Here is an 11356-nt window from a genome sequence, read left to right as displayed (position 1 = left end):
CACACACACACACACACACACACACACACACACACACACACACACACGTCATTCTTGAGGTTACAAAGGGACCAGCACACTGAAACATCCAGGACATTTAACACTAACTTGTCTAATCGACTGACCTGAGTACTGCAGCAAAGTGATTTCCTGAGAGTTTTGGGAGCCCAGCAGGACCTTAGTGGTCCTAGCCCCGCCCACTGCTGAGCCAGAGGAGGCGGAGTCACAAACAACATGACAAAACATGGGTGGGGACTGCATCATGTGATCCCACTTGAGCATGGGCATGCAGGGGAAACGCTCGTCCATGATGTAGGCTGAGTACTGAGAGACAGACAGATAGAGAGAGGGAGAGGGAGAGACGGGGAGAGGGAGACGGAGAGTGAGAGACAGACACAGAGAGAGACAGACACAGAGAGAGATCAACCATGTTGGGTATAACGTTAACAATGTTCTCCATCTTTGCATGTTAGCATGTTAGCTGATGAGGGGAAGATAAGTGACCAACTTTGACCAGCTGGTGGCGCTAGAGGAAATGGCCACAGGTCATTCCTCCTCTGGGGACCATGATGTCAATCCATCAAATAGTTCATAAAAAATTATATTAATATAATAAATTGATATTTCAGTTTGGACCAAAGTGGAAGACCAACCGAACGTTTTTGATTTGAATAGATGCAATTTCTGGGAGTGCACTTGATAAAATGTCCAAACCAACCCCATAACTGAAACCCTCAAAAGCATCAGCAGGCTGTTTGTCCACATCTGATATGAGATGAATACAAGAAGCACAACTCGCCCCCGTCTCTGCTCTGCTTCCATGTGCATCTTATGCTTCTGAATTCTCTGGTGATCCTCTAATCCAGTCACTGTGTTCCTGTGGCTACATGCTGCAAGTTTACTTCGATGCATTACTGTGATTGCCCTTTAATGAGTAGAGCCCTGATATATCAATGGTAATGGTGCACATCTATGATCAAGAGATTGCCTCAATATGGCAACGGCCGAGCCAACGATGCTAACAGCACCAACAGTGCTGACGGACCTAACAGTGTTTGACTTTTCTCACATGCATCCACGGTCAACAAAGAATCAAAAAAACGGAGTAAACCCTTGATGAATTGAGGGAAATGGGTTTGAAGGATTACAATCAACAATATCACAACAAAAATCTGTTTACAAACTCTCTTCAAAACTCGTGCATAATAATCCACAGGGTTCATACACATTTTGACCAATGGATTTCCATGACTTCAAACCAAATTTCCATGACCAAACATTTTGTGAAATCTCGGTGTATACATGAAAAAGTGAGAAAATGTAGTATTTAAACTAACAATGAGAATTCCAAAGCATACAGTCTACCTTAAATGACACAAACGAATGAGAGACAATAGTTTGATTAAAAGAATAAACATTTATAAATATACTCTGGTTGACAGGCATTCATAACACTGACACATCAATAAGAGCTTTAGTAGGTAGCAGCATCCAGCTAGTGCACATATTGCTTTCCCTTTGTAGTGCAAAGTTTTCATTGAACCCTGTTACTGTATGTCTTCATATTAACTTCCACTGTTACTGTACAGCCGTTAGAATTGTGGCCTATCTTCTATTTGCAATTAATATGCATTCAATCCAGTTCAATTATTTAAATGAAAATGATAATCTACTCTGGCTAAGGTAGCTTATCAAGAGTAAAATAATAGCTGTGATCTATACACTCCTCTGCATTAGCAACCCGCTGAAATGAAGGTACAGGCACCTTAACCCTCTCATTACTTCAGGGTTCTTGAGAGCAACGTGGGACTGTTGGTACACTGGCTGTGGTCATCACAGTGAACAGTGTCTGGCAGAGTAATGAGAGGACATGTGAGCCCTTGTTGCTGTAGTTCATCTCCTTGGAGCAGAGGCTGCATTTAGCATACCCTGCCTTATCAATGTATCACGTCTGTTTAGACCTCCACCGTCATCCAGGCCCAGCTCCACTCACAGCTCAGCCCTGCGTCAAGCTGCGCCACACAAACAGCCTCCTCTTCCTGAAGCTCTTTGACCTCATCATCTCATCAGTATCTGGGCCTCATGTTTCGTTATCTTAAACGTTATTATCACCACGAAATCATCCTCATTCTACTTTGAGTTAAACAAAATAACCTGCAACCAGATGTGCCGGTGTTCCGGTTTAACGTTATCGAGTGACCGCGTGAACTGAACCAGAACACGGGGGGGGGGGCTGCATGTTTCATCACGCTACGTTTTTTCCTTCTAAATCGTGATAATGACGAACGTTAACAGTCGACAAAGTTGTGCATGCTGCGGACGTTAACTTAACCCAGCAAGTATGAACGGTAACGGACATAACGTAACTCAAACTTTAACGGAGGGAAATGAAGACGCTGTACACATCTGAACGCTGATTGGCCAAGACTCGACACATCAAAGATGTTCTATTGCGAAGATCACATCACATTTTCTCCTCGTCTCACTCCAATCTGAGAAACGCTGGCTGGCAACTCGGAGCAAATGAACAACATGAAAATATGAATATAACAAATTTCCATGACTTTTCCAAAACTTTTGGGATTTTATTTTTATCCATGACTTTTCCAGGCCTGGAAATAACAATTTTAAAATTCCATGACTTTTCCAGGTTTTCCATGACCGTACGAACCCTGAATCCAAGACTTATTTATCCAGTCGTGTGCTCACTCCTTATGCGTTTAAGCCCAAAATCGTACTGAACACTTCCTCCACCACCGTGTCACGCTTGCTGCTAGTCCACGCTTTGCTTCTGCAACGCTGCCATTCGGCCATACGACCGCAGAGCAGAGCGCCGGCCGTTAGCTAAACCAGTGGGACACAACAGACGCTCACATGCATTAAAAAGGCCCGCATGGCCGGACCGGCTACGTGTGCACAGAGAAGCTCGGATTAGAACACACACAGAGGGTTCGTTCTCTGCTCCTGTAGACATTACTCAGATACATATTTACATACATAGTTGCTGCTAGAATATTGCTCTGAATTTCAAACCTTTAAATTATATTAACTGTGAAATTTGGGTTTTGAAAGCATGCTTTCCTCCTGCAGAGTTAAACCTGTGAGAACACTGACATCTAGTGGTAACAAGCAGGTACTACATAATTTCAAGATCTTTTGGATGCAGTTCCTCAAATCCAGCAGAAATATTTGATATCTTTGGAGACTTTAGTACCTCTACTAGATTTCAAACTAGGTTCTCTGGGTTTGAGCCACAGAAGCTCAAAGTGGGCGGCTCCAGCCATCTCATCAGTGAGGACACAGCCTAACTCCAGGCTGATCCCAGGCCGATCCCAAAAAAATTAAATAAAAATAAAAATAAAAAAGGTAAAGAGGCGGATTGTCGGGCCCAGGTGATGTAGCAGAGCAGATATCTAGCAGTGAGCGACCTGAGACTCCACCCACCTGTCACTAAAAGCGTCCACGCCCCTCAATTATGCCTCACTATAATTCTAACAGGCCAGTTCTAAAAACAATCAATCCTTGTTTGGATTTACCTGAGTGGTGACGAGGTGCTGGAAGGTGTGGACGTCTCCCAGATATCTGGACAGAATGAGCCTCTCCCCTCTGCGACACTCCGGGGTGTTGCCGATACGGAACAGAGTGTGACTCGAGACCGGACTCTCCTGCAGGGACACGGAAGGAAGGGGGACGGGTTAGAACCGGGTAAAGGACAGGAGTCATGACACGTGGGGGGTGAAGGAAAAGAGAGAGAGAGAGAGAGAGAGAGAGAGAGAGAGAGAGAGAGAGAGAGTGAGAGAGAGGAAGGGTGTGGGAGGAGAGAGGGAGGGAGGAAGATAAGGAGGAGATAGAGAATGAGGAAGTCATCTGGAAGAGAAGGTCCAGTTAAAAGCAGAGATGCTTTTATTTCTTTAATCCGCTGTGCGCTCTTCAGTTGTTTTCCACAAAGTGCAGAATAAATGGAGTTAAAATAAAAAATGTGTGACTCCCATATTAATTTACACGGTGCTCTTTGGGTAAAAACACACTTAACTCGTCCACACTGAAAAACATTGAGACAACTACCCCTTTCTCTCACCCGGATATCCGTCAGCTCCACCCCCGTCCTGTCTGCGTACACCATCACCCTCGGGTGGGCGGAGAACTCGCACCATCGCCACGACGACTTGGCGTTGAAGTACAGGTTGCCGTCTTCCTCCCGGACCTTCTGCATCCTGATGGTGATGAGAGTCCCTTCCATTTTAGAAATCAGACGGATTGAAAGAGATATTTATCTGCATGAAGAATGAGTAAACGCCTCCTCACCCTCTGCCGACGCTCCACAGGTTAGCCGCCCCGCTCTCGCTCGCCACCAGAACTTCACCTAGTACGTGAGGACTGACAGGACGTTACGTTAACACCTTCTCCTTAGCCTTCCCGTCTCCGACCCTCGAGGCTGCCGGCGATCACTCACCTGACGCTGACGCAGGTCGCGACCTCTCTGGTGTTGACGACCTGCAGCAGGCGAGGCTTGTCCGTTTCAGCGAACCTCCAGACTCCACACAGGCGATCGGACCGCACCGCGACGCAGCCTGCAAAGCGAAACAAACGCACACGTTGAAACGTCTGCACGCCACACTGCCGACGACGTTTCTTTACACTCGCTCGCTCTTACAGTCGTTGAACAGGGAGACGCAGCTGATCTGTCTGACGGGGCCTTTCAGCTGGAAGCTGAACAGGTCACTGCTGCCAGCGTCCACACAGGAAGAACTCCCGCTGCGGTGCTGCAGCTCCACTCTGTGGAAGTCTGAGGTGCTCGCGTTAAGAACCAGAGGCGGCAGAAAAACGCAAAGCAGGAAGAACGCCGCTTCACTTCACGTCGACCTCACCGGTCACAAAAGAGAATTCAGTCTTTGTCCTAAACTTAAAAGGTGTTTGATCTTATCTGCAGGATACTGAGGCAGTCCAGGCCCTGGTTTCCGGGGTAGAGGAGGCAGCCGCGCTGAGGGTCGCCGCCGCTCCGTGAGAAGGGGACGAAGGCCAGGGCCCCCCCCCGTGGCCCCCTCGGAGAACAGCGAGCGGTCTCTCTGCTCCGTCAGCTCCTCGTGCAGCAGAGAGCCCAGCAGCTGGGGGGGCACGGCGGGCACCACGTCCGACAGCAGGGCACTGTACACGTCCAGAGATTTGGAGGAGTACGACAGCGGGCACCTGCACAAAAGACACAACGCGTCCAAATAAGAGAAAAACACGCCGACCAGACAACCGGGGACATTCACCGATCAATCGGGTGCGCTCACATTTTAAACTTCATCATGTCGAGGTCGCTTCTCACGTTGTAGACCGACTCTCTGCCATATCTCTGCAGAAAGAAAGAAAAAACATCACACGCACATTCTGATGACAACCACGTTTACACCACAGCACCTTTTCTCCATTTTATCATCTATATTCATACTTAAATAATAGATGTTAATAATCTACCAAGGACTGATAAGTCGCTGCTTGATTAAATAACGACAGGTGAAGAAGCTCTTAACAATATAAACTGACACTTATGATGGAAATGTTTTACACGTGTTTCGTGAATTAACTTGGATTTAAATCTGAATCTATGCTTTATATATTTATACATATCCCAGAGACAGAGCGGTCAAGACAGAACTACTGGAACTCAAAGTGTCTTAATACTATTATCATCTCTTCATACTATTATCATCTCTTCATATTTCAGTCTATAAAATCAGAGCGCTACCAGAGACCTGACAATCGGTCATTATATCTGACAAGTAAACAAATACATGAATAAATAAAAAGAATAAACCATTCTTGTGAGTCTCACCTCTCTCTGTGCTTGTTCGAAGTTCTCGCTCAGAATTTCTCCCATGCACCCGAAGGCGTCCTTGCAGTGGTCCAAGAAGAAGTTCTGCATCTAAATACAAAACCTGTTCATAAACCTCAAAACATGAAACAAAAGAGGCCTACACTCACATTAACCCTTTAATGCATATCTCAGGTCTGTGGCAACCAGAGACTGCATATAAGGAGTGGACGTAGTCGTCGTGACGTCACCCATTGGTTTGTGGACTGACGTTTTGAAGCCTCGAGTTCGACATTTTGGAGAGAGAAGTAGAGTCATTTTCTCATAGACTTCTAGACAATCTGACTCCTTTTTGCAACCAGAGGAGTCGGCCCCTGATGGACAATAGAAATAATGCAAGTTTAAGGCCCTTCCTCATCGACTTCACTTTGCGAACAGGAGGTTCCTGCCTGGTAGCAACCAGAAACTAAATTACAAGTGCCGTGTCACTGAAGACCAGCGGTATGAAGCAATCTACACATGCATTTAAGGTTTTAAAAAAGATATATAGTGCACATGTCTTAAGTGTGATACGTGGGTTTGCTATGTGTTGAACTGTTGTACTCACCTGTTTTCGGAAGTCCAGCGGATTTGGAGGCTTCGAAGGCCAAAGAAAACCTGGAGAAAATGTTTACAAATACACACACACACATACAGATTACTGACGAAATATAGAACATTGCAACAGAATTTTGTGCTATCTCATCATTTCATTTGACCATCCAAATTGTCAGCATTTGAACTCCAGTTTATCATCTTTACTTAAAATGACCGAGTACAACACACATCAAATATTAAGTATAGTCTCAGACCTCCTTCAGCGCTCCAGATCTGAACTGGAGGCTGAACAGGGGCCGCTGTCTTGAGACCTCAATGGCCCCCAGTGAGGTAAAAACAAAGGACTGTCAGGGACTCACAGTTTTTAGGAGACATGAGGGGAACTGGTACCGGTTCAGTGTGACGCCACGTCTCCCCTCTGGCCTGATGTCTGGATGTAAAGGTCCAGCTGGAGAGGGGACCCGAGCCGCCCTGAAACCACAAGCGCAACCAAACGATAAGAGAGTCTGACGGTGCAGACGACACCTTCAAAGTTCTGAACCAGTCCAAAATCCCAGCAGATTTCATTCAAAAGAGGGAAACGTCACCACAGTGTAAAATCTGAGGAGTAGATAATGTTGGTGTTCATAGCAAATCTACATTTTTATAATAACCAGCGATATTTCCTGTTGATCTGTGACACTGACTAGTGGTTTCAGTGGAAATCAAATCTTCCTGTTGATCCTCAAATCACTCCCGTTTAGAGATGATGAAACTGAGGATCTAACACAACGAACTGTCTTTCAAAAAAATAATAAATACAGTTGTTTCTAGTTTGTGTGCATTACTGCAGAATGGACTACATCCGGGTTCTACAGGAGCACGTTCCCACAGACCACACCCACAGATGGTCAGTCCCAGTTTTAAGTGAATATTGAACTTTGATTCCCTCTGTGTGCGTTCTTCATCATGCAGAGCTTCATTTGTTTCTCTTCCTAGCAGACATTGGCTTCCACACGTTTAATCTGATGACAGAGTGCTTGGCTTTACATGACATATTTTATAATTATTTCTTTTGAATTTGTATTTTTTTTTTTAGCAGCTGGTGTCTGGACGTAATAATACTATTCCTCCCTTGATGTAAAACTATTGTAACATCTTGTTAACCGTCCATTGATAAAGAACGTGGGGATAGCCGAAGAAAAATACTTTTCGGTAAATGCTTTTTTTAATTATATATTTTTATATGTTTTTGAAACAAAAAGTTACAGCATCCGTTTCCCTAATGAAATACTGGTCTGTTATTGAAGTTCGTCTCCGGATGAAAAAAGCAATAGTTCATTCTTTCATACGACGCAGTTCATAATTACATATTAAGTTTGGTTTTCTCCAGTAAGAACTTATCACAAATCAGTATTATAACGTCAACATGTATTAACAGACAGTTTACATGCAAGTATTGTCACAACAGAGCCTGGCTTCTGTAGATCCGTCGTCGCTACACTTCAGAGCCATGAGCTGACAGCTGACCCACCTGAGGGAGGACTCGCTCATAGCAGCCCCAGTTTCCAGCGCCGTGTTTCAGGACCAAGTCCGGCGGTCCGCAGTTGTAAAACGAGGGGAAAAGCTGCTGTGGGAACTGGTAATCCATTGCATTTGTCATTCTGGACTCAAAACAACTGTCCGGTTTGCAAACGACGTAAGCGTCGTCGTTCCTTCCTTCACTCTCTCTCTCTCTCTCTCTCTCTCTCTCTCTGTCTGTGAACAAGCCTGCACATGCCCCCGGCTCAGCTAACGCTAGCTCCTCTGTTAGCTAGCACGAATAAAGATAAATAAAGATGGTTCTCCGCTTCCAATCGTCATGACACGCGTTCAGCGCCGTAGACGACCAGCGGTACAAGTCGAAGCAAACAGGGTAGTCCGAAAAGATACGAAACGGTGGTAGAATGATCCAAAATCCTTAGTGTATCGCCGAACACGTGCACACTGGCGGTAAGGAAACGACAGTTAAACTCGGCATGGCGGCAGCTGGGAAAAACAACAATAATACTTCCGGTCTGTCTGATTTTTTTATTTTTGTACCACCAAAATGGCAAGGAGATGAGAGAGAAACGCCTATTTTGGCAAACAACAAAGTGACAAGGTAACATGTAGGATGACTTGGCATGTAAGATAACAAAAAACAAAGTAACACGGAAATAAGTAACGTTATATCATTCAAATCGACTTTCAAAACGTTCTCACTTAGGCTTTTATTTTGAAGCCAGAAAGTGTATCAAGCGATACTTTGTAAACTTTCAAAATAAAACCAAAGCTTTGGAGAGTTAATTAATTGATGCATTCGATTGTGATCAGAATCAGAATCATGTTTGCACATGCAGTTTGCCTACCATGCAAACAGGTCGGTGGATGATGCAGTCAGTATGGGACTGCACTACATGCTGCAACACCTCGACTCCCCAGGGTCATATGCAAGGGTTCTGTTTGTGGACTTCAGCTCAGCGTTCAACACCATCATCCCAGCAATACTCCAACCCAAACTCTCCCAGCTCACTGTGCCAACCTCCACCTGCCAGTGGATCACTAACTTCCTGACTGACAGGATGCATCAGGTGAGGCTGGGAAAAATCACATCTAGCACCCGGACTATCAGCACTGGCGCCCCCCAGGGTTGTGTGCTCTCCCCACTGCTCTTCTCCCTCTACACCAACGACTGCACCTCAGAGGACCCAACGGTCAAGCTCCTGAAGTTCGCAGACGACACAACGGTCATCGGCCTCATCAGGGACGGTGATGAGTCTGCGTACAGGCGGGAGGTTGAACAGCTGGTCCTCTGGTGTAGTCAGAACAACCTGGAGCTAAACAAGCTCAAAACTGGAGATGACAGTGGACTTCAGGAGGAGCCCCCCAACACTGCCCCCCCTCACCATACACAACAACACTATGTCTGCTGTGGAGACCTTCAAGTTTCTGGGATCCACAATCTCCCAGGACCTGAAGTGGGCCTCCAACATCAACACCATCCGGAAAAAGGCACAGCAGAGGTTGTACTTCCTGCGCCAGCTCAGGAAGTTCAACCTACCTCAGGAGCTGCTGATCCTGTTTTACTCAGCCATCATCCAGTCTGTTCTCTGTTCCTCTATCACTGTGTGGTTCGGATCAGCCACCAAACAGGACAGGAACAGACTGCAACGGATTGTCAGGTCTGCAGAGAGGATCATTGGTTCCAGCCTGCCGTCCATCCTGGACTTGTTCACTTCCAGAGTCAGGAAACGGGCTGGAAAGATCTCTGCAGACCCCTCACACCCTGGACACAAGCTGTTCCAACTCCTCCCCTCTGGTAGGCGCTACAGGGCTCTGTACGCCAAAACCACCAGACACAGGAACAGCTTCTTTCCACTGGCCGTCACTCTCATGAACAATAAATAAGTTATACTGCACTATTACCACCACTTATAATTCATGCCATTGTCTATAGGTTTATGTTCACATGTATGTGTGTGTGTGTGTATATATATATATATATATATATATATACACACTTTTTCTTGAATATATATTTATACTTATATTGTATATAGCTAAATGTCTATACCTACATCCGTTCTACTTTTTTGCTGACCTTTTTTATTCTTTATATATATATTGTCTTGTTTATTGTAAATTTGTGTTTGTACATTGAGAGCGGAGTGGAAACCGGAGACAAATTCCATGTATGCTTAAAGCTGATTCTGATTCTGATTCTGATTCTGAATACAAAAATAGCTGCAGAAATGAGGGACTGAAATAGGATGATGATGATGTCCTAAGCGTGTATGTATTTATTTACTTCTACCATCACCTTTATTAATATCTATGTATTTGTATTTATTATTTTGTTTGTTCACATGCTCAATTGTTATTGATTGTTTTTGCCCGTCCAATAACTACAGCAGCCGTCTATACTTTTTTTTATCTCATGCTCATGCTCGGAGAACGAACACTGCAGGGTTTTATTTTGAAAGCATGAGACCGGATGCGGCTCTCAGTGGTCAGGTGATTAGCTGACCAAACAGATCTGTCTGTCGGTGGGACAAACGACTAAAAACTAGACGAAAAGGAGGATACTCTCCGTTTTTATTTGCCACGTGGGGAAACGTTCGTCAACAAGCTTTCCATTAGAAGGACATGTCCCAGTAGGACTTTTTGTGGTACGTATATACCGTTTTCTACGTTGTGTTTTGGTTCCGTTAGCCTTGTCGCTAACCCGGAAGTAGCGACATTGCAGGTACAGTTTAGCTGCAGCACCACATATGTCACTGCACACTTAATGTCTGATAATCAGGGGCAGTCAGATTTTTTTGTTAAAATGTCTGCAGAATTCTCTGCTGTCGACCTTCTCCCAGGTGTCAGAGACTGGTCTGCACCTGACTGTGAATTAAACGTGTCCCATTCCATCGTTACCCTCTAGACGCTGCTGCACAGCCTGCACACCTGGATGTAACGCCAAGGTTAATTATTCAAATGCAGTGCGAGAACACAAACTATTGACGTTTGGATGTAGATGCGTGTACTAATGCGTGCTGTCGATTTCTGTGAAAGGGTCACTGGTGTTATTGTGCTCGTGACAGAACAGTGACTCGTGACTCGTTGACGATATATTCGTGTCGGACTGGAGCTCCGAGTTAACGCGTTAATGTAACTGTTTGTCAAGTCCTAATAGTTGTGTAAACGGGGAGCGTTGTTTATGTCAGCCTGTTACTATAGTGTCTGTTGATATGATAATGGCATAACATGCTATTTGTTAGCATATTTGCATGCTACGTGTTTAGCATCTTTAACAATGTCTATCTAATTCAAGTGGGGGTCAAGTGTTTCTGTAAATTGTTTACAAATAATGCAAAGAAATAAATATTAAGTATGTATGTATACATATATATATATATATATGTATATGTATATATGTGTATATATATATATATATATATATATATATATATATAT

The 11356-nt window shown here is 44.7% G+C and overlaps 3 protein-coding genes across 5 annotated transcripts in view; 1 reads left to right on the top strand and 2 right to left on the bottom strand.

Annotated features, from left to right (window-relative positions):
• taf1c (TATA-box binding protein associated factor, RNA polymerase I subunit C) overlaps positions 1 to 4570 on the bottom strand; it is a 12024-nt gene extending 7454 nt beyond the window's left edge. Inside the window, exons 1-5 of the mRNA XM_031855925.1 lie at positions 4454 to 4570; positions 4306 to 4377; positions 4079 to 4214; positions 3537 to 3665; positions 126 to 324 (exon numbers count right to left, since the gene is read on the bottom strand). Of these exons, the coding sequence (XP_031711785.1) occupies positions 126 to 324; positions 3537 to 3665; positions 4079 to 4213 (463 nt within the window). The 5' untranslated portion in view covers position 4214; positions 4306 to 4377; positions 4454 to 4570. The remainder of the gene's footprint in view (positions 1 to 125; positions 325 to 3536; positions 3666 to 4078; positions 4215 to 4305; positions 4378 to 4453) is intronic.
• Positions 4571 to 4695: 125 nt separating this feature from the next.
• LOC116387941 (TATA box-binding protein-associated factor RNA polymerase I subunit C-like) lies at positions 4696 to 8390 on the bottom strand. Its single transcript, XM_031855397.1, has 6 exons — positions 7908 to 8390; positions 6754 to 6865; positions 6405 to 6454; positions 5819 to 5908; positions 5277 to 5338; positions 4696 to 5187 (listed from the first exon to the last, which is right to left on the bottom strand). The coding sequence occupies exons 1-6, from the start codon at positions 8034 to 8036 to the stop codon at positions 4872 to 4874; spliced, it is 759 nt and encodes a 252-aa protein (XP_031711257.1). The 5' UTR covers positions 8037 to 8390; the 3' UTR covers positions 4696 to 4871.
• A 2007-nt stretch (positions 8391 to 10397) lies between these two features.
• The window catches only part of wdr7 (WD repeat domain 7), a 115372-nt gene continuing 114413 nt past the window's right edge, over positions 10398 to 11356 (top strand). For all 3 annotated transcript variants that reach the window (XM_031855804.1, XM_031855805.1, XM_031855803.1), the window contains exon 1: positions 10398 to 10563. The gene's annotated coding sequence lies outside the window, so the exon portion shown is untranslated. The remainder of the gene's footprint in view (positions 10564 to 11356) is intronic.

This window comes from Anarrhichthys ocellatus, unplaced genomic scaffold (genome assembly GCF_004355925.1).
Source record: "Anarrhichthys ocellatus isolate YVR2014 unplaced genomic scaffold, GSC_Weel_1.0 scaffold16, whole genome shotgun sequence".
NCBI lineage: Eukaryota > Metazoa > Chordata > Actinopteri > Perciformes > Anarhichadidae > Anarrhichthys > Anarrhichthys ocellatus.
The sequence above is the reverse complement of the archived record's forward strand: the minus strand, read 5'-3'. Positions and strand labels throughout refer to the sequence as shown.

Excerpts from the sequence above, each read along its gene's own strand:
- LOC116387941 (XM_031855397.1), bottom strand. The coding sequence starts at position 8,036 with ATGACAAATGCAATGGATTACCAGTTCCCACAGCAGCTTTTCCCCTCG. Across the intron at positions 6,866-7,907 it reads ATGAGCGAGTCCTCCCTCAG|GGCGGCTCGGGTCCCCTCTC; the intron begins GTGGGTCAGCTG and ends TTGTGGTTTCAG. Across the intron at positions 5,339-5,818 it reads TCGAACAAGCACAGAGAGAG|AGATATGGCAGAGAGTCGGT; the intron begins GTGAGACTCACA and ends TTCTTTCTGCAG.